Source organism: Martes martes (genome assembly GCF_963455335.1).
Source record: "Martes martes genome assembly, chromosome: 7".
NCBI classification, from domain to species: Eukaryota; Metazoa; Chordata; class Mammalia; order Carnivora; family Mustelidae; genus Martes; species Martes martes.
Window position 1 is genome coordinate 2,838,254 of NC_137894.1, and position 22,737 is coordinate 2,860,990.

At 48.9% G+C, this 22,737-nt stretch overlaps 1 protein-coding gene across 1 annotated transcript in view; it reads right to left on the reverse strand.

The window, feature by feature from the left end:
* EFL1 (elongation factor like GTPase 1) overlaps positions 1–22,737 on the reverse strand; it is a 116,707-nt gene that overhangs the window by 93,557 nt on the left and 413 nt on the right. The window contains exons 2-7 of the mRNA XM_080808147.1: positions 22,160–22,267; positions 19,234–19,301; positions 13,846–13,930; positions 2,967–3,100; positions 1,679–1,816; positions 57–271 (exon numbers count right to left, since the gene is read on the reverse strand). Coding sequence (XP_080664273.1) covers positions 57–271; positions 1,679–1,816; positions 2,967–3,100; positions 13,846–13,930; positions 19,234–19,301; positions 22,160–22,250 — 731 coding nt within the window. The 5' untranslated portion in view covers positions 22,251–22,267. The remainder of the gene's footprint in view (positions 1–56; positions 272–1,678; positions 1,817–2,966; positions 3,101–13,845; positions 13,931–19,233; positions 19,302–22,159; positions 22,268–22,737) is intronic.

Below are 22,737 nucleotides of genomic sequence, written 5' to 3' on the forward strand. Positions count from 1 at the left end.
GAAATCAATTGTATCTACGGCCATGAGGAGATCCAAGGAGATCCGAACAGACTTACCCAAAGCCCCACCCATCTATTGCGCTCGTAAACACCACATTGCCCTGATCCGGAGAGAAGTACAGGTGAGAGTCATCTGTGTCCTCCAAGCCAGCGCTCCAGTCATACACTTGCTCTCCTGGGTCAGAATTTGGATTCACTTGGGATTCAGCCTCTCTCTCTGCTCTTTCTTCCAGGACTTTAGAAGTGAAGAGAGTTCCCGTGAGCGCATTAATCTAGGAGAGAGGGTGAGACAGCGGAACGTCACTAGAGGCTGGAGGCGTGGGAGACGCGCTGTCTGGGATCACCAGTCAGTCTGGGCCCCACGGACGGAGCTGATGTTCACAGCGATGATTAACGGACACGCTTTCAATCCATTCCTTCCATACCCAACAAGACTATACTGTAGGGCTTCTGTGAGGTCATTTTGTGATCTGAGGAGCGGCGTCCGCAGCACTGGGAACTCACGACCCCCTGACCCTAGTCCACAACCTGAGCCCACTCCCTTGCCCGTTCTCGCAGCCGGACTTGTCACCACTCTCCTCAGGCCCTTCTCCTGCCTGCCGGTCCTCAACTACTTCCCTCGCAAGTAAGTGGCCTTATTTCCTACCAGAGAGAAAATGGAACCTATTATTCAGAAATCCTGCAAGCTCCCAGATTCCAACCGATCAGCCCGTGTCTGTCTGCAGACACCACGGGCCCCTCTCCTTCTGCCTCCCTGGATGCCTCCCCGTCTGGCTCTACAGGGAACGAGACCCATCGCTCCAGGCTTTCTCGCTGCTCTACTTTCCTCCTTCCCTCCCTTCAGCAAAGAACTAGTCTCAACGGGTCTCGTCAGGGTGCCCCACTGTCTTGAACAAAATCCAAACCTTCACACGTGGCACATGACATCCCTCATAATCGATGCCCTATGTTCCCTCCCACCCCCGCCTCCTGCTTCCGTTGATCTCGTTCTTCAGAGACAGCAAGTCCTGCACGGCTCTCTGAACGAAACACCCTACAATGCTTTTTCTGGCATTTACTTTGTGTATCTTATTCCTTCTCTCCTAAACACCCCGGCCATAACTCCCTACCTTTTTCCATCTCAAGGCTTCTGTCCATGACTCTTCCTAAGTCTCCTCCCTCCCGACCCGGTCAGGGTGAGGCAGCCCGAATCCACGTCTCCAAACACACCCACAGCCTGTCGCTGCTCTCCAAAGATCTCTTTCAAGGTCTCCCCACCACACTGCGACATCTCTGAAGACAGGGACTCTGACCTGCCAGTACGTTCACAGTCCCCAGTCCTCATTCATTTGCATACAGCTATGTAAATGTCTGCTGGGTAAACACAGAAACGGTTGGGCAAATTGTTCTCTGAAGGCGGGTGATACAAAACCGAGGAGCCTTTTAATACTGCTTCACTTTAGGGCAAACGACAAGCTTTGTAATAAGAGAACATCAAAACCTACTACCCAAGCTTCGTACTTGAGGATGCTTCCAGGGGACAGAGGGGGCTCCCGACGGGAGACCTGTCCTGTACGATGACGCCCACACACGGCAATCGTGGGTTCTACAGACGCGGGGTTCTATGCCGACTTACCAGCTTCCTCACAACTCTTCTTGGAGCCCCAATTTCTAAAGCCCTGAAGTAAAGGCAGAAATACCTGCTCTAAGATGTTCTTGAGGTGAGCGTAGGCCTCCTGCGGGGTGAACTTCAGCTCCACTATCAAGCGGTCTATCTTGTTGATCACCAGCACCGGACGGATGTTTTCCAGCCAGGCCTGGCGCAGAACGGCTTGTGTCTGGGGGAAACAAAGGCAGAGGTAAAACGCATGGTCGGAAATACTTAAAGCACATGAGAAAACCCTGAGTCATGACCCTCATTTCCAGTCTCTTGTACCACAACAGGTGCCCCCCAAATACTCACGAGGCCTGCGTCACGGAAGGAAAGTAATGGACAAGAAACGCCCTTGACTTGACGGAACTGACGAGTCATTTGAGAAGGACAAATAAACCCATGCAGGGTTTACTGAATAAGCAGAAAACAAACACTCGGTGGCCGCCAGCACACAGGCCGGAGAAGCAGAACACCCCCAGAAGGCCCCGCGTGCACCCTGCTGACCGCGCCCCCCACCAGCACTCCCCGCCAGCTGCCCTTCTGGAGTCACATGTACCAACGGTGTGATCTGGTCAGGACAGACACTACGGCCGTGCTTCTCGGGCTGAGGGACCCGCGCCCTCAGGGGAAACGGGACAGTTAGGGCACAACTTCTTGGAATTATCAAATTTCCTCCATTTGAGTAATTTAAAGCTTTTATCATTCTTTTTTAAAAATATTACAACAAACAAGGGTATGTTAAGAAGTGGGACACAAGGGTGACAACATTTTCTGGGATAAAACGGGAGGCCTCCAAACAAGTCCTTGTAAGAACCGAGCCTGGAAAACCACTCCGCGGCCCACGCCCGGCACATCACCTGGGTGAACTTTTCCACCTTTGGTGCAAAGGAGAAACATGAGCACGAGGGCACAAAGGAGAGAGATACAGAAGGGGTGGGGGCCAGGGTGGGTGTGTGGGTGGACAGAGGCGTCCGTGTAGCCTGAGAAGCCAACACAAGAGAGTTTCCCGCTGGGGCAAACTGGCTCAGTGTCTTAACATCAACCACCTCTCCCAGTTCAGAATCTTCCCCAAATTCGGCATCTCCTCAACTCTGGCCCAGGCCCTCTCTGCAAGGGGCCATCACAGACACTTCCAAGTACTTAAAGTCATCCTCGCTGCAATGCCTTCCAGGTGCGGGTGATGTAACGCCATCACAGACCAGAACGTGATCGAAGGAAATGTAAGACCGACTTTCAGACGTAACGTGGCCCGGAGCTGTCAGCGGCCAGTCCCTCCCGTCTTCCCCGCCTTCTCTATCTGACCAGGTACATAGTTCCGCGGGACGACCTCCTACCTGCGGACAGACTCCCTCCACGGCATCGACCACGATGATGCAGCCGTCACAGATGCGGACGGCAGTGGACACCTCCGAGGAGAAGTCCACGTGTCCTGGAGAGTCTATCAGATTAATCAGGTACTCCTCGTTACCTAGAGCGGAATTTGAAAACACACATTTTCAGTTGTGCAGGTACTCGAGACTCACGTCCTAGAACGAGGAAGAGGCTAAGAAATGACTGAATAAAGGTAAAGCAGCCACAAAGCGCAATCAACGGCTATCGTTCCAACCGAGGAATTCCCGCCGATGGAACCCTTGATTCCAAGGAGCATCTGTCGAAAATGCTGAACGACTTTACTGTTCTCCAAGTTCCCACTCCCTAAGAGCCAGCTGTGAGCCGGCACTGTGCCAAACACGCTCATGTGCCAGTCACACCTTCCTGAGCCCTTACAGTAGCCCGATGAGAGGACATAAATATTACTATTTCGCTCTACAGATTCCAGGTTGAGACTCAAAGAAACCAATGCCAGAGCATAAAAGCTGTTTACGGGGGGCGCCTGGGTGGCTCGGTGGGTTAAAGCCTCTGCCTTCGGCTCAGGTCATGGTCTCAGAGTCCTGGGATCGAGCCCTGCATCAGGCTCTCTGCTCGGCAGGGAGCCTGCTTCCCTGCCTACTTGGGATCTCTCTCTCTCTGTGTCAAATAAATAAATAAAATCTTAAAAAAAAAAAAAAAAGAAAAAAAAGCTGTTCACAGGGGCCAAAACGGGAAATGCCAAATTAAAAAGACACACAGCATTTGGCCCCTAGGTCCCCACAAGCTCTCGGAGAGCAGGCTGTGAGCCTGAGATGTAGACCCAATTCTCCAAACACGCAAGGGGGAGTTACTCTGTGCCAAGCCGTGGGCTACGTGCTCACACACAAATTTACCTCCTTCTATCCTCTTGACAAACGAGTACCGAGCCTTTAGTAGGATGGTAACTCCGGCGGTATTGTCCCAAGCACTGAGAGCCCCATATCCCATCAAACCCTGAAGTCGGTCCCACATCCCGTTAACTCCTAGGTCGGTCCCACAAGGGGCAATAATAAGCCGCCCTCAGTTGCAGACACTTCTGCTGGAACGTAATGAAGGAAGCCATGCAGGAGAACAGGAATTCATTAGACGTCTACGCTCATTCCCCATTCGCTAAACCTGATACAGTTTTCTTTTTTTTTAAGATTTATTTATTTGGGAGAGAAGAGAGAGCACGAGCAGGGTGAGGAGGAGAGGGAGAAGCAGGCTCCCCACTGAGCAGGGAGCCCAACACGGGACTCGATCCCAGCACCCCGGGATCATGACCTGAGCTAAAGGTAGACACTTTACTGACTGAGCCACCCAGGCGCCCAATCCCAGCACCCTGGGATCATGACCTGAGCTAAAGGTAGACACTTTACTGACTGAGCCACCCAGGCGCCCCACAGTTCTCTTTTAAAGGGATAGCGATCACTGAAGGCTCAGACTCCCCCACACACTTCTGCTCGTCCTCCTAAATCCGTGTTTTTCTACTTTGTGCTCCAGAGCTCCTCCAGGACCCAACGACTGGACAGTACACGTTGCGGGCCACTGAGAGGATCTGCCCCAGTGCCATCTGTACTAGCTGATGACTTGCCTCGTGCCCTAGGTGACAGTGACACTGAGCAAAGACCACAGTAAGCACAGCCAGAGCCCACATTTGTGCACTCTGTACCTGGAACTGTGCCAAGCATTCTGCAGACCCTGGGTTCTGTTCACGAGCAGCCAGCTTATGTGGTTATTAGTACCATTAGCACGATTTCAGAGCAGAAAAACTGGGGCAAACAAAAGTTTCTCGAGGACATCTAAACCGGAACCCAACTCCGAAGTAAACGGCCTCAGATCAAACAATTCAAAATGGTAGAGTAGAAGTTCAAACCTGTCTAACCAAAGACATACCTTGAACCATGCCACTCAAGATGGCATCAAGTTCATCTCACATGTCAAGAGTCCATTGGGAATGAATTCCTAAACACGGGGTTAAGGATTCCAAAGGGCACTGGGGCTCTGTGGGAGAGAATGCCACCAGTGGGCAGCGGGCTGCTTCGTACACACCAACCGCCTCCTCCCAACCTGTCCCAGGTCTTCTCATACAAGTTGTCTTATAAGGAATCCTGGCTCTGCCGGGCCCACCGGGGAAGGCTCCAACCAGAGAGGACTGTGGACATCTCTAGGGAAAACCAAAGATGTCAAAGACCCACTGCCCTGGGACGGTGGCCCCTGGGCCTCAGTGGAGCCTTTTCCTGTCAGGGCTCCCAGTGCCCTTTGGAATAAGCCCACTGCTCTCTACCAAATACGCCAAAGGAAAACGAGCAGCGCTAGCAGGGCCCAAGGTCCCACCAGCTCCCGTCAAGCAAAATAGAGAAGCCGTGAGATTCCTAAAATCTCTCCACATTTTCCCAGCCTACCCCTTCACTTCATAGAGAAACATGCCCCCAGACGGAAGAGATGTACACAAGTCACACCAGGAGGAGGAAGAGTCCTCTAGACTTTGCAGCTGGGTAAACACCACTTGCTCCCTCATGGGGATGATGCCCAGATGCTGCGGGAGAACTGTAAGCGCTCTCCCACCCTGCCTGACAACAGCGGGGCCTGAGACGGAACTTCCAGAGCCTGTGTCTGCTGTCAGGCCCTCTACAGAACATACGCAGCACCCATAGAGAACCTTTGGGCTTCCTAAACAACAGTTCTTTTGCCTTTTATTGGGGTTACAGACCCTTTAGATGACACCCAGAAAAACAAACATACTTACCCACCAGTCCTCCTATCCATCCCCCCATCTACCCTCCTCTAATTAAGTATCCAATTCCAGACCCCTTGAAATTCATTCAAGGACAGCAAGTTCAGGTCTCAAAGACAACAGAAAGCCAGTGATACACCAAGACAGGCAAAGTGAAAAATAAGACTGCGTGATTGAAAACTTTTGGGGAATGCAGTGGAGGGGGGCTCAGGGTGAGGAAGAGGTGCACAACACACGTATGTGCCAAAGGCTCGGAGAAGGTCTGTAATAAAGAAGCCTGTCTGACTTGCCAAATGTACTTGATGGAGGGAAGGGCTTCAGGCGGTGGTCACTCACACAGCTGGTAAGCACAGAGCTCAGCACACAGCCAGTCTCTGGCTTCCATGGTTTTATCTTCCCTCTTTCCAAGTAACTTCAAACTAAATTTCAAAGGTAGGGGAAAGAAGTCCAATATCCAGCAGAGGGAAAAAAAAAAAAAAAGCCCATAAACCCAACTCTTCTGCTGTCTTCAGCCACACCATCCTCTTTAAGATGTGTTTCCCTGAATGCCATCTACCAATGTATGCATGAGGATCAAACACACACACACACACACACACACACACACACACACACACACATCTATTTAAAAAACAAAAAACAAAATACAGGCGTGGGATTTATCACATTAGATATCACTACTCCTGCCATGGGAAATAATTTCAAGGCATGCTAAACGGCCTTTCTGATTTGCCACACAGTCCTAAGGTGCTTATGGGATTGACACCTGCTAAGGCATTAAGCCATCCTTCCCAGACATTCCAAAACACATCTCGTCATTTCAGGGACTGATCTAATCAGCAGAGCACCAATCCAATTTTTTTTCCCACGTTCCATGCGACTGGGGAAAAGACAAAGTTGGAAGCCCTGAAGTTAACTGAGGCAGGTATCTTTCAGTGTCTCCTCCCAGAGTTAGGGGAAAAGCATCCCTCCCTGGCCCATGGGTCCTCCAGGATTAGGATGCCACAGGTAACTGTGTCACGGAAGGTGCACACCTGTCACCAGTGCCTGCTGAAGGTCTCCTCTGTGAAGAGGAAAACTTCACATAAGGTCAAGTTCAATTTCCAAACACGGAAGATGCTGGCTAGCGCGTGCATGGAAAGCCGACGGGAGACAACGTGCCTTCAAACAGAGAGATGCCCCCCCACTTGCGGACGAAGACCCGCACCTCGTGCAAGGGGACAAAGACCCACACCTCATGCGAGGGTCTCTTCTGCTTTGGCGCGCTAGGAGAGCGCCACACCGCACGACCACGGTGTCAGGAACATGGACAAAACCCGAACCACGTGAGAACGTGTTCCCCAGCACGGTACTTACAGAACACACAACATTTACGGACACAAGTTAGGCCCCAATTATGTGGCAACCACAGGAGTTTCCACAGGAAGTTTCCACAGGAAATGCCACTACCATCCCTTTCTGTTTTAAGCTAGTATATAAGATTATTGTAAATCCACGGATGTGGCTCATTATTTCACAGAACTGGGCGACACGTCTTATCTCCTATTTGCTAACAAGGTAAGAGGTCTCGGCAGGAGAGCTAAGTGGGTCTTCCCGAGTAGGAGTTCCAGGAGGCTGTGGGTGGTTGATCTGATGGTGTAAGTGTCAGAAATGAGGTGGTTCAGGGAGGAGCGAGACCATGACCTACAGACAAGCATGAATGGCGAACAAACGACGTTTCCTGCTGCACGGCACCCACCCCCAAGTCCTCTCCAGACCCTCCACCGACATGAAACAAAGACCACACGCGGGCCACCTTTGACTAGTCGTCCTCACGGGCGGGTGGTCATTGTCCCCGGGCCCATCCGTGCTGGCCACTCGGTCCCGGGGCCACACCCCGAACGCGACATCACCAGGAACCTCGCCACCTTTGAAATCCTGTTGCGTGGGTAGGGAATCTAGCAATTACACATCTACACTGTCTTGACCTTTCTACTTACTGGCATTTTTGCCTATAAGGATATAATAAGAAGCAGAATAAAGAAGCCTTGTGTAAAAAAATAAAAAAGGTTGACGTTCATTTCTTGGAACCTACGTCAGGGTTCCAAACCTTGGCAACCTGCTCAGAATCTGTGTTCCGGAGAAAGTCAGAGACCAAAGGCTCTTTTACTCAATTTCATGCAGCCCAAACGCATCATGACTGTAAGGCACAGGTCCGACTGCCAGAGCCGCCTGAAGACTGACAGCAGCGCGTCCCCGACCCAGAGCGGGCAGGGGCACGTGCAGCTAGAAGGACGAACGAGTATCTGTTTTCAGGGTAAGACAGACTGCAGGGAGCATCCCTGAACGTGGATGGTCAAGCGTCAGTGAAGATACAGGAGAGAAGAAGCCATGTCCAGGGCACACGTCTTCCACGCCGACAGGAGACAAGTAGAGATCTAAAACCAGCCCGTGGGGAGATGTCTGCTGGGATCGAGAGGGAGGGGGAGGGAGGCGAGCTGCGGTCAGAAGGAGCTTTAAATAACCTGCCGGAGAGAACACACCAGACCCAGCAGAGGGAAGTCTACCAGCACCTGGAAGAACAGCCAAGACCCCAGCCCAGGGGAGGAAGGAGGACCCGGAGCGCTAGCTCTGCCCAGGGTTATAGTTTTGCTCGGGGAAAGAAGACAGAAGGCAAAGAAACTGAGGCTCCTGGAGGGACCGTTAGGGAGGTGACCGGTCTGGGCTGTCAGAGGTGGGCACTGAATGTAGGACGCGGACAGGGCTCGAGGAGCTGGAGAACTTGACAGAGTCAAAGAATGGGAACCTCACCCCACAGGTGAGAGAGCAGGAGGATCGGAGACCGTGGGGAAGGAGTTCTCCAACCTGCGATGTCCAAGTTGGGCGGTTCCAGGAGAGGCTAACACGCAGAAAGGAGCGTGCTAGCGAGCGGGCGAAGTGATCGACACTCGGCCGCCGCACGCCCTCAGAGGGCTCGTTGTCGGGAATGGTAAAAGCTACGTTGGCAGATTTGGGTAAAAAGGAAAATGACAAGCCAGGTGCCAACGTCACTAAAGAGCTTGCACCGTCCTCGGAAGCTGACCAGGACAAGAAAGAGAACAGTTAGACCGTATGAATCTCAAGAGAGGAGGGTTTTAAAACAAGGCTGGAAGAATGAAGCTTGGAACTAGAACCAGGAAACGAAGAGAATGGCAACCCCGTATCTTAACCCGGCGACGGACAGAGCAAGGAAGAATGTGTCCAGGGAGGGCAGCATCCTGGGAAGACTGCCAGGCCGCCGGCGGCGGCGGCGGCGGCGGCGAGGACATCAACAGAAAGACGCAGAGGATACAGAGATGCTTGTTTCCCTTGGAACACGTACAGAGTAGGTTTTGGGAAGGAAGGGAACAGCAGGAGGTTGAGGGAGGGTGTGATCATCACAGAGACACATGGGGAAGAGACAGCTGAAGAGGCTCCCATCTTGGTGGTGACCAAGGACAGCAGGGATGCGGGCAACGCTAGCCGCCAGATGTCTGTACGCAGCCCCAGCAATCCCTCGTGGATGGGACAGAGGCACAGGTCAAGAGCCATCAGCCATGGTCTGGACTGACTGACCTCCAAGAGACTCCTGGTCCAAGTGAACAAGCTAGAAACAGAATCATCTGGTTCCCAGGACCACTGCCAACACGCCAAGCCCTCTGTCCGTGGGAAAGTTTCTGAAAGTCCCTGAACCCACTCTGGATGTGTGTAAAATGAGGGTAGCACCCATCTCACGGGGTTGCTGTGGGGACTGCCCATGAAATCATGTGCATGAGGCCTCGGCTTAGAACCAAACCATCACGCACCCGTGTTCTTACACCCGGCATCAACGGAATGCTTCACAAAGAAAAGCATTATCTCAAGAGAAAAAAGTCTGACCTTTAGTCAAAGAAGGAACAGACGACGGAACCGCTCCCTCCTAGCCTCAGTCCCACAAACAGGACAGCAGTTGGGACCGTGGGTTGCGGCTCACAATTCCAGAAGGCAAGGGAAGCCACTGCGTCTCAGGAAGAAGACTTTCCCGCACATGCCGGCCCGGCCTGAGTGTGGGTGGCAGGACTCCACCTCCCACTGGCCCCATCTCCGCAGATTAAGACCCAGGAGGCTGCACAGAAGCTGTCCTTGGCCTCCAAGCTCCGCGCAGCTCCCTCGTGGATGAATGCTGAGTGTCTCACTGAACCAAGCCGTCAGCGCGCCCGTGAGCCTCACGTTACAAACTGAAAGCCTGGAAGTTAGAACTCGCGGCAATTTCTTATAAAGAAGCTGCCAATAGCTTAAAACCTGGAAGATTTTACCAAAAGCTCGATGCCAACTTCTCTTGAAAAAAGCAGATTCCCACAGAGCATCAGTCAGCCAGAGCTGAATGGTGTCTGCGCCCACCTGGGGCTTTGAGGCGGGTATTGCGGGGGGTGGGTACAATTCATTCACCCTCTAGCCTGCCTTGCTCAGCTGGAGGTGTCAACACCAACACCGTGTTGGGAACTAGTAATATACGACTTAATAATCAATTTGACTGGGGCTGTGAGAAGCAGTTAATGATCTAGGGAAAAATTAAGTTAGACGCTTACCTCAGATCGTGTGTGCAGGCGCATACACACAAAATGATGGTTGGATTAGATGCATAAACTGAAAACACAATGTGGAAAACTATGGGTGATTTTTATTTCATTCTTGTGTTTTGCTGTAGGTTCTATAATACACTGAGTTTTCTGTAATAGATATAAATTTGTAAATGCATTTAGAATTCTTAAAAAGATGAGTTAGGATGCACACTTCATTTCAGAAGTTCTTGCCATAGTAACACGTATTCACAGGCACAAAGAATGGCCACACAGCGGAACAACAGCGATATGCCTTGAGACTATTCGAAGAACACTCCGTGGGTTTCAAGTTACGTGACCCATTTAAAGACACTTCTCTCATCTTTATCTGAATTCTGGGCTAACAGATTCAAAGGAATTACATCCCCTTAGGATTTTTTTTTATACAATGTACTATGTACAGTATTTCCTAACTCTTAAAATGACTAGATAAGTAGATGGTATCCTTGTGGGAAGGACAAAGAGAGGTAAGAGACAGGAAAATAACAAGGTTTAATAATGCAGGTCCAACATTTGTAGCAAATTTTGGTCACAGAGGTAAACATGAGAGGCTCCATTTTCTCAAGGAAGAACCAGGTCCCTGGAAAATGCTAAGTATCATCTTCTACAATATACCTGGGGTTTCCACACCATTTGTCTAAGATACCTGGGTTTTGTAAGCATGTTTACTTTAAACTAGAAAAATACCCCCTCTTTCAATCCAAATAAGGATTTGAAAAATTTTTTGAAAGCCAGTTAAATCACGAGTCAGAACCAGAACAGACTTAATTAACATTTAATGCAGAGATTCCTAACGAAGAGGTGATTTGGCAGGCGGTGGGAAGGGGAAGACACGGGGAAGTAAAAACCATGTGTGGAGTTTCTTCAACCAACAGGTTCGCCTCCTCCAGGAAGAGGTCCCCTTGGGATCATTCCACCTTCAGAGCAAGGATACCCTCTTGCAGAGAATGAGCACCGAAATACAGGTAAGAATGTTCTTATCTCAGAGGCATTCCGACAGCATGTGCCTCGCTCAACACCTCCAACTTCTACTCCCATTTTGCAGGTGGAGAAAAAGAAGGCTCTGCACCAATCGCAGGTGTGGCAGCTGCCTACACCCAAGCCCCTCCAGGCGGTCACGTTCACAAGACACAGCTGATATGCTGTGACTCCACTCCAGGCACCACCCACCAGACTAGCAGGTAACCATTCAACCCAAGGGTGGCCAATCCGTAGGCACAACCTCCGCCAGGGCCCGGCATTAAAAATAAGCTGGGCCACTTCCTGCTCCTGAGAACGTGTGACCAGAAACACAAGGCAAAGCAGCAGTAAACAATGGAAATAGGGTGGAAAAAAAGAGACAGGAGTTGAGGTGCAAGGTCAGGGCAAAGTTACTTTATGAAAATGGGGACACTAAGAGTAGGAAAAAGCTACGAAAGAAAGAAAGACTTACAGAGTAATGGAGACAAGGACAGAGAATGAGACCCAGGGATAAAAGTGGAGTTCCAGAGAGAAGAACCATTAACTTATTCTGGTGGTTTCTAGGGTCATCTTGGATCCAGAATCAACATCCGGCTTCAATTCCTACGCGCTGTCACTCAATGATGCTCCTGTTTTTCTTGGTTTTCATGAATACTGTCTCCAACACTGTATTACACAGAGGCTTTCAATAAGCCATCCCACCCCAGCACAAGCGAGCTGAAGTCTTGGTTCTGTGCAGTCAAGAAAGCATATGTAGAGGTGCCTGGGTGGCTCAGTGAGTTACACCTCTGCCTTTGGCCCAGGTCATGATCTCAGGGTCCTGAGATAGAGCCCTGCAACGGGCTCTCTGCTCAGGAGGGAGCCTACTTCCCTCCCACCCCTAGCTGCCTGCCTCTCTGCCTGCTTGTGATCTCTGTCAAATAAATAAAATCCTCTAAAAAAGGGGGGGGGGCACCTGGGTGGCTCAGTGGGTTAAAGCCTCTGCCTTCCACTCAGGTCATGATCTCAGGGTCCTGGGATCGAGCCCCGCATCGGGCTCTCTGCTCGGCAGGGAGCCTGCTTCCTCCTCTCTCTCTGCCTGCCTCTCCGCCTACTTGTGATCTCTGTCTGTCAAATAAATAAATAAATAAATAAATAAATAAGAAAGCGTTATCTAAAACATTCCATTCCCAGGGTCTTACAGCCATCCTCCTACAACACTATGCCAGAGAGACAAGTGAATTGGAACGGGTGTTATGTGATATAACATAAACCTTAATAAAACGGTTAAAAAGGGGGTGACAAAACTGGAGACAAAACTCAGAGGCAACAACGAAAACTGACAACTAGAGGAATTGTCAAAGAAAAACAGACTGAGCGTGGAGAGGAACGCTACGAACCTCTCCAAGTCTGTAAGAAATAAGGGGAGACGTAAGTAAGCGGAGCACTGACCCACGCCGCACAAGGGGGACACGCCCCTTAAAACATGCGAGGTAGTTTTAAAAAGATAAGGCATTACTTTAAACATTAAACATTAGGAAGAGCTTCAAAACTGGTTTAGTACAAAAATATTTGGCAGATGGACGTCAAAGAGAAGAGAGTTGTGCCTCGTGCAGAAGGTCCCCTGGTGCCAGTGCCAGAGACAGAGCACTGTAAAAGATGAACCACAGATCAGTCACTTAGGGAAATGAGATACATCTTTATTATTTCCTTCTAATTATAAAAATAAACACTTTGTGTAAAATTTCCAAGGAGTACAAATATAAATATTTTAGAAAATGTAAGTTTCACATAACTCAGCCCCTGGAGATAACTGGTGTTGAGGTTTTAGTGTGTACCCTTCCAGACATCTAGCTACACACGTAGTATTTTATTACCAAACACACTCTTATCATACAAGCATTGACTCTGAGACTTGCTTTTTGTCTCGACATATTTTTCCTGTCTTATCACATACATTTCAAACAGGTGTTTGACAGCCGCATGCTTTTTATGGGAAGGATGCATCAGCACACTTGACCATTTTCCAAAAACAGACATAAAGGTTGCTAGCATTTTTCTGAACTAATACAAACTTTTTGGTGAACATCACTGACTATATACCTCACAGGCTTGTAAGACTATTTCTGTCGCGTAAATTCCGTGAAATTACTGTGAAAATGGCATCCTGATTGGGCACAGGAAGCTGTAACGGTCATGGCAACCCAATCAGGTCAGATTCTAAATCCAACCCTGAGGCCACAGGACAGAAAAGGATCCCGCCAGGAAATGGAACACTACGGCTGAGCCAGCAAAGTCCTGAGACTCTCCACCATCCTTGGAAAGAAATCCATACAGTCGCCTGGGTGGGTGGGGGCAGGTGGGAACTGCCCGTTCTTCGCCCTCAAGCCCGTCAGAGGTCCCCATCTGCATCCAAGTCTGGACAGCCTGTCTCTGACAACAGATCATCTGGAGGCCAGAATGAAATGTGTGGAATATAAAGCAAAGAAACTGAGGCACACAATTAACTCAGAAAGAGAAAGAAGGACACTAACGATACAGAACGATTTTTTTCTTTAAAACACAATTTACCTGTCGCGTAATGCAGGGAAATGGCACTGGATTTCATAGTGATCCCTCGAACCTGCTCGTCTTCTCGGCTGTCCATGTACCTTAACTGTGAAAACACGACATACGTATGTATCCTTACTTCCCAGTGAATGAGAATCTTAACACTAGAAGGGACCGGATGGAAACATCATTTTTACACTAAAAGCCCTCTATATGTTTTACAAATGGGAAAGCGCCGGAGAAAACTCTGAGGTGTCCCAGTACCGCACCCCCCGGCCCCGAGCGCGGCTCATTCACAGCTGGGCAGGAAAGAGCAGGTACTCCGCGAACAAGTCCCAGAAGGCGGGACTTGCGGGGGTTCCTTCTGCACGTCCAGACCAGAACTGGTCCTTCCTGACTCCTGGGTCGCTTGACAAAGTCCCGGCAAAGACTAAACAGAAGGTCTCTAGAAGCATGAGGAACCTTCACTCCTTTCCCCAAATTAGCAAATTTTAAACATGTTTTTAGAAAAAGAATGGTAGGGTGGAGGTATTTCTGACATGACCACCTAGCCGATGGCTTTCATCAGTGTAAAGCCACAAACGAGGGCCCGCACCTCACTCTCCGGGCCCCGCAGCACGTGGACACCGACGCAGCCACCGCTCCTCTGCACCCCCGCGGCCCTGCGCGCCTACTGACTTCCTTCCTCCCTCTGCAGGCTGCCGTCCCTTGCCCTGCCTCACTTATCGCCACTGCTCCTTTGAAAAATTCTTCGCCTTTACATGGACTCACTTCTCTCGTTCAAGTGCTCTGGGAGTAACTTACTGATGTGGGGCCGCCACACTGACTCACCCCACATCAACCCCTTCGTCCGCTGACACCTTCCACGCCCGAACTAAGCCAAACTCCTGGAAGCTCCAGTGACCTCCGGCCAAACCCAATCATCCTTTCTGCTCTTCCGTCTTCCTGACGTCAGTGTGGCCTCAGACCGGCACAGCTACGGAGCCTTGCGTGCGGATGTGCATACACACACACGTGAGTCTGCAATCGCCCAGCCCCCTTCCTAGCTCTGTTCTGGTCTGTCGGCCCCCCTTCACCTCTCGGACCTCTGAGGCCTCCCTCCAAAGTCTCAGTCCCTGCTCATTCTTCTCCACGTGTTTTTAAGCACTGAGTTGAGAGAAAACATGCATACAGCAAAAACAGTACCAATACAGTGAACACCCGTGTGTGTGCCATCCTCTTTAAGAAAGAAAACAAAGATTTACGTTACTTTTCACATCCCCCTGTGCTCCTGGCTCACAGGTAACTACTACCCTAAATTTTACCCTGTTCATTCAGTTGCTTTCTTTATAATTTTTAAAAATGTGTGACTCACCAAGCAACGTATCATTAAGAGTTGCAGGTTTTAGTCCTCAGACGAACAGAATCGTACCCTACATATACACGCACACGCCACACACACGTATACGGTACCATCCCTTTGTCTCTGCTCAGTATCCTGTCCCTGAGAATCGTCCCTACTAATGGATGGAATCCTCGTTCTTTCATTTCCATTACGGCAGGATTCCACCACACAAAGCCCTGGGACGGGTGGACGGATTCCAGTTTTTAAACTACCACTAAGCTGTCACTAACAGTTAGACATCTGTCTCTTCTGGGCGGATGTCCACCAAGAAGTGGAATTTCTGAGTTATGAAGTGCACGCATCTTCGACGCTCCTAGCTGTTTCCACGTTGTCTTCTTGAAGAGCCAGAACCGCCCCACGCTCCGAGGAGGGGTCGGAGCCCCTCCCGCTCTGCCACCTCGGCGGCACCGGAAATGGGCAGCCTGTTTTTTAAATCACGGATGACAGTATTTTTCTAATTCACATCTCTCCAATTATCAGTGGGGTTTTATTGTGAGTTTCCTGTTCAAGATGTTTCTCCGTCTTTTTAAGGGGTTGCACTACAGATCTGTTCTGTTTTGGATAAGTTATTTATACTCTGAATTAGACCTCGGTCAATTATGTGTCATTATTTTCCCTCCAGGGAACCAGGCCTGTCTTTTCACTTTCCTTATGGGGTCTCCCTGAAAAATCGATGGTTCTTAGTTTTAATGTAGTTGAGCTGTATTACATAATGGTATGTACTTCTTTGTCTTATAAAATAAATCTTTTCTTAAGGTCATAAAAGTATTGCCCTGTATTACTTTCTATAAGTTTTATAAATTTGCCTCTCACATATAAGTATTTTAAATTACAAACTACTGATTTTTGTGTGTAGTATTAGGCAGACATCCAATTTTATGTATTTTCTACGCAGACAACCAACCGTCCGAGGACAACATCAGGAGAGGCTCGTCTTTTCCCTACAGATCAGAAATGCCAGCTCTGCGATAAATCAGGACCCGTTACCAGGCCTGCTATTCTGGGCCATCGGTCAATTTTACCCCTCAGCCAACTGCAAACCACGAGCTATTGCTGTAATTACTTACTTCCTAGTAAGTCCTGCTCTCCAGTAAGACGCACTGCACACCCTACTCTTCTTGAGACATGTGTTTACAGACCAGTCATTACCGGCCCTTCGTTCTCAAGTATTTTAGAACCAGCATGTCACATTTTAAATTTTATAAAACTTGAAATTTTTACACTGAAATTTAAAAAAATAAATTTAAAATAAAATAAAACAAAAAGTAAGAGAAAAAGAAGCTTGAAGAACCAAAGAATGTTGGGAAAAGACTGTCTCTTAAAGATATGGCTAGATATTATTCTCACTCAAATAAAATAAAATGCCTGTTTAAAAAATAAACTGAAAAATAAAAATAAAAACAAGAACTGCTTATAGGTCAACATTAAAAAAAACTGTCATTTTAAAAATACTGAGTCTGTGAGCATGGTCTAGCTAGCTCTCCATCCATTCACGTTTTCCCCAATACCTCACAGTTCCATTTTTTTAATGCTATGTAAGTGCTGTATTATACTTCCTGCATACTGCTCATGTACACTCTTTTCAACGACTTTTGTATTGTGAAGGCTGCTAAATTCTTATTAATATCCGAACAATTTATCTGTATACTCTTCTGAGTTTTCTACAAAGTTATACCACCCTTTCTAAAACTCTTTTTATTTTTTCCTTTATTGTTGCAGCAGAACCTCCAGGGCAGTGGAGAGCAGAAGCTGTAACACAATGAGCAGAAGGGAGAACCAGCTGCTCTTGCCTTATTCCGGAACAGAAATGCAAAAATGTCAACACTGCATCCTTAAGGATACTGAATGATTTTTTCTATAATTTTTTTTAAAGATTTTATTTATTTATTTGACAGATCACAAGTAGGCAGAGAGGCAGGCAGAGAAAGAGAGAGAGAGAGAGGAGCTGGCTCCCCGCTGAGCAGAGAGCCCGATGCGGGGCTCCATCCCAGGACCCTGAGATCATGACCCGAGCTGAAGGCAGAGGCTTAACCACTGAACCACCCAGGCGCCCCAGAATGATTTTTTTCTAAGTACTCCGTATCATACTGCAGAAATTCCCTTCTACGTCTACTTCGCTAAGAGGTTTTATCAAAAAGGGTATTAAATTCTATTATGTTTCCTGCATCTCCTGAAATGATCATAACTTTCTACCTTTTAACCTGTTAACATGGTGAAATGTGTTAAACCAATCTTAAACTCTTTGCGATAAACTATCCAGCTATGAAAAACTAGCTTTTCATACAATTCCAGATTCTGCTTCTTCGTAATGGTTATACTGCTGCCGCTCCCATCACACGGCTGTCCCGGGACTGTCCCATCCTGCGTTACCACCCTGGCCGACTTCAGGAATCAAGGTGGGGAGCTGGAGTCTTCCCTGCTTCCTCCCTGCTATGGAATGTGCTCTGGAATGGGTGACTGGAACTGAGAGCATGTGTTCTCTGAATGTGTGGCAGAATGAGAGAGTTAAACCATCTGGATTTTGCGGAAAGATTTTGGCCAACAAATTCCGTTTCTGGAGCGTCTATTTCCTCTTTCTTCCTGACCTCACGCCGGGAGTCCCAGCTCTCCGTCTCCGAGCCTGCTGCTGGGCAGCTGCCTGTCCTGTCCCTCCTGCACCTTGCCCAACCCAGCAGCACTTTCTCCCCCAGCAGCCTGCACTTCTTCCTCCTTGCCTTTCTTCTTGATCAGTTTTGTGAGATATTTATCACTCATGTTAAAAGATGACCAGAAACTGTCTGTATTGCTAATAGTTTTAATAGACTATCTTTCTAGAGAAATGTTAAGTTCACAGAACTGATCAGAGTACAGAGGCTCTCAAACACCACCCCCAACACACCCACTCGCAGTTCCCCTATCATTCCCACCTTGTGTCAGTGCTGGCGTGGAACACGTTCCACTTCATGAACCCGTATCGATACACCATTGTGAACTGAGGCCCCTAGCTCACGTTAGGGCTCCCTCTTTACGTGTGTAATGACCTGTGTCTACCTTTACTGCATCACAGGTGTTGGTTATGTCAATCTTTTCCAAGAACTGACTCCGGCATCATTGATCTTTTCTATAAAATATTTGTTTTCTACTTCATCAACGTGTGCTTTATTACTTCCTTCCATCTACTTCAGAGCTATTGCACTTTTCAAACTTCTCAACTGGAGAAAACACAAGCGGTTCCTTATGTCACGCAGCCTGGTTTTCTCGCTCCCGCCGCGTGGCCGCTTTAGGCCAGTCCCCACGCCGCCTGCCTCCGATGTGCAATTCCGACACCGGTCTCCTCCAGCTACTTTCCTACTCATTTCTGCTTCTCTACTTGCTCTCCTCTCCGTTCCCAGTCACCTGATAAATTCTGCTGATTGTGTCCTAAATTCATAAAAGGAAGGAACACCTCCATTTCTCTACTGCCAGTAACTTAGTCCATGTCCTTTCACTCACAGCTGGAAACAATTATCTCTTTCATTCCATTCCCTAAAACGCTATTTTCATCATGATGCTCAGACTTCAGAAGCCCTCCCTTGGCACTCAAGTTTGCCTTCAAGTTCTTCTATGACCCAACACATCCTCTCCACTCCCACTTTTCCTCTGTGGTAGTCTCCTGGCAAACGCTCCACTCAAATCAAGCACAACACACAAATGATCCCCGATCGCCTTTATCCACCTATCCCCCTCCGGACATTCTGCGCCTTCTCTTCAAACCACACAACTCATCCCCAGGAAGAATCTCATCCTGTGTGGAATCTTCCACACTTGTGCCAGGCTATCACTTCTTGCAAAAACTCATTCTGCATTTATAAGATGTTCATATAAAGCAATATAAGATGAACTTTTTCCCAACATCTATTTTATCTTGCTAAATACATTAGCAGCTTCTTAGACACATAAACTGTACTTTACACTTTCGGGGGGATCTCTAAGAACACGCCCGTCACGTCGTCGACAGCTGATGCTCACTGAAAGGCAACAAGTATTCATCCAATAGAACAACTTACCTTGCCTGCCAGGCGGCTAGAGATGATTCCATTGCTGGATATAAGACAGTCAGCCAGAGTCGTTTTTCCTGTTAAAACAACAACATTCATTCAAATCTCTCTTTTTCTAAACAGGAAAGGAGATGTACCGCACTTACAGAGCTACCTTCTGACCGTAAGAACCGGTTTCACAAAGATTTCCTGTTTACCTACACAGAGTGAAGCAAGACCTAATGAGCATGTAGACTTCAGAGCAGGACACCATCCGGAAGGACACAGACTCGAGCGCTCCAAGTGCTGTAATTTGTACCTTCACCCCAAGGGATCCCATCGCCCTCACCTGAAAAGTTGTCAAGTGACTTTTTTTCTCCCCCCAGGGTAGAATTTTTTTTTTTTTTTTTTTTTAAACAGAGGCATCATGTATAGATTCGAATGCAGACTCCTAGGTGAGGGGCTAAACCACCATGCCAATCAAAAGAGATTATCTGATAAACAACATTCACGCAGTTAGTAAAAATCTGTCCTACAAGAATTTGACCTAGCTCATCGTAATTATTACTCATTTGATATCCGTAACAGGGATCATGCTATTAGCTTACACTCCTCATAGCTCAGAACAGCAACGGTAGAGCAGAGCACTCATCTTCGTCTCTCAACAGCATACTGGGTAAACCACCGCCAAGAAACAGAACATAATCTTCTGCCGTATTTCCCCACATATGGCCTTGGCTGGTGTTTGCTAGTTTAACTAAGAAAATACTTAGCAAAGAAATTCAGGAAATGTGCCCTTAGCTCCCACTGTGAGGGCACCAGCTACACTGCAGCTACTCCCAGTTACCTAGAAGCCAAAAAGAAACCAGCGAGCCACCATGTAATAAAAAAGCCTCTGCATACTCAAGTACACACCCAGAGTTTCCTAAAGGTTTTATGAAGTCTACACAACTTGAAGTGGCAGATAACTTCGTTTCAAGAATGCTGCTTACACAGTTACTGCTGCAGGGCTGAAGTAGCAAAAGGAGGGTCTTTCTTTACAACCAAGGAGTCCTAGAACACTCTGGGGACTTGAGCAAAGCTATGGAATCTGTAATAGTACAACCCAGAAGGCAACCGAAGGAGCGCTGAAGGGCTTTAACGTGTCGTCCGCTGGGCACGGACATCTTGCGTATCCACACAATCCCAGGGTGCCACTTCCCTACGATCCGATGGAGTGGAACTCATTCTCAGTATGGCAAGCACGTACCCCCTGGAGGGTTAAGAGCCCAGAAAGCACCATCTTTCCGCACTCTGGCTGTATCCCTAGGACCAGACACCATGTGATTTAATTCACAAAGCAAAAGAACAGATGCTTTTGTCAGACCTCAGGTCCTCAAAATGTGAGCAGTCATTATGAAAACTCCAGAGGGCAGAGGGTCAGTGACAGATCTGTACACTCCACGCGCTCTCAGCTGGTTCAGCAACCTCGTGAGCCACCACTTCTCCTTCCCGCAGTCCCCACACTAGCCCGCAGCTCCTGCGTCAGCGGCAAGAGCCGCCTCACTAACCTACGCGCTGCCTCTCAGTGCACATGAACAGGTCCAGCAGACTCGTCTTTCTAATGTGCTGGTTATAACACCCCTGCTTTGTTTCGTTCTCCCAATGGCTCCCTACAACCTAATAATAAATGTAAACGATCACCTTCACAATAAAGCGTGTAGCGGCCAAGGGCTTCTCAGTATCACCTCATTTCATCCTGCACGATCCTGTAAGGTAGGTAGGATCTCCATCCCAGTCTAGACGTTGCTTACTGAAGCTCAGAAAGGTGACATGGCTTGAAATGGAGTTTGATCTCAGGCTGTCCAACTGCAGGGCTGGAGCCCTGAACCCCGACCCTGGTGCCCAGCTGACATGAAGTGCTCTAGGGGCCATGACCCAGCCTGCGTCTGGGGAAAGAGATCTCACTTCACACACGCCCTCCTATCACCTTGCGGGTACCTGAACTAAGAAGGAGTTTGAAATCAAGGGCAGGAAGCGATGTGATGGTGTGAGAGCAGAGTGTCAGAAGCGCACACATCACCCATCAGCTATCTCCCCCGTTCCCACGTCCTGTGCTTCCGTCACCCACATTTCCTTCTTCCCTACCGATGCTACTCCCACTTGGAATGTGTGCCCCACCTGCCAGCTTGAGTCTCCCTTCAAGGGCCACCTTTAATACTAAATACTGCGTGAAGCCTCTTCCTAACCGATTCCTGCCTTCCCAATCCTCCAGTTCTTCCACCCCTCAGAGTCCCCTGTCTGCCCCTCACCTTGTGCTGCTTCAACCCCCAAATCTCCTCTAGAGCTCGACTGCTGCCCTATTTGTAAGTTCCGACCTTCTGACATACGGAGCAAAATAACTTGAATTTAACAGATGTTCAGTAGAGACCTGACGAGTTGAAAAGAATCACCTGACACAGCCTCTGAAGACATCATGTCGAAACTACAGACTTTTTATATTACAAATCCATTTAAAAAACGTTCACTTCAACAAAAACTCAAGTTCTCATTTTAAAAAAGCGATGATACAGGGATACTGGAGCTCAGTCGGTTGAGCATCCAACTGCTGGTTTCAGCTCAGGTCATGATCTCAGGGTCTTGGGACCGAGCCCCACCTCTGGATCTGGGAATCGGGACCCCTGCTCCCCTGCTCAGTGGGGAGTTCCCTTGAGAGTCTCTCCCCCTCCCCCTCCCCTTACTCTCTCTCAAATAAGTAAATCAATAAAAATCTTTAAAAATAAAATTTAAAAAATTTGAAACAATGAAATACAGCATACAGAAGAATGCTAATCACTAGTTAGCTGTGTTCGCTTGAAATGCTTTATGGCAAGCGTCCCTAAAGTCATTAAACTTCTAAAGTCATACCGGCTTCTGACACATGTGGAGTCACACCCCCTTAATTACTGAAAACAACGCATTTAGAAAGGATTCTTACCATGGTCAACGTGAGCCAAAACGCAGATGTTCCTGATGTTAGCAGTGTTTTTCTGCAGGTGAATCAACTTATCCAAACTGTTGAGCACCATATTGAGCACCTTATTTCCTGTGACGAAAAATTAGGTAAGCGTCACACAGGGCGCACGCCCTAAGATCGGGGCCTCCCACTTTTTCTTCCTTCTCAAGTGGGAGCTGACAGGACTTGTCCGGTCCCTGAAGCTGGGAACCCAACGAACGTCTGCGAAGGGGACACACCCACCCGGGCCCAAGTCCAGTCTGCGCTCGGAATCGCAGGCCGCGGCACGCCGGCATCACGCAGCTCGCTCACCCTCTGGGCGGGCGCGAGGGATCCGGGAGCTGCCCGGGCGGGGACCCCAGTAACTGCCGCCAGACGGGCCCTTCCCAGGCACCCGTCCCCCGTAGGAAGGGTCGTCTGCAGGAGGGAGGGAAGACGCGGACACCTCTCCCTTCCGTCCCCCGATCGTCCCCGGGGCCCTCGTTCTGGCACTCTCGCCCGCGCTCCCCCGAGACCCAACTCCCGGCTGCAGCACCGCCCGCGGCGCCCCGAGAAAGTTC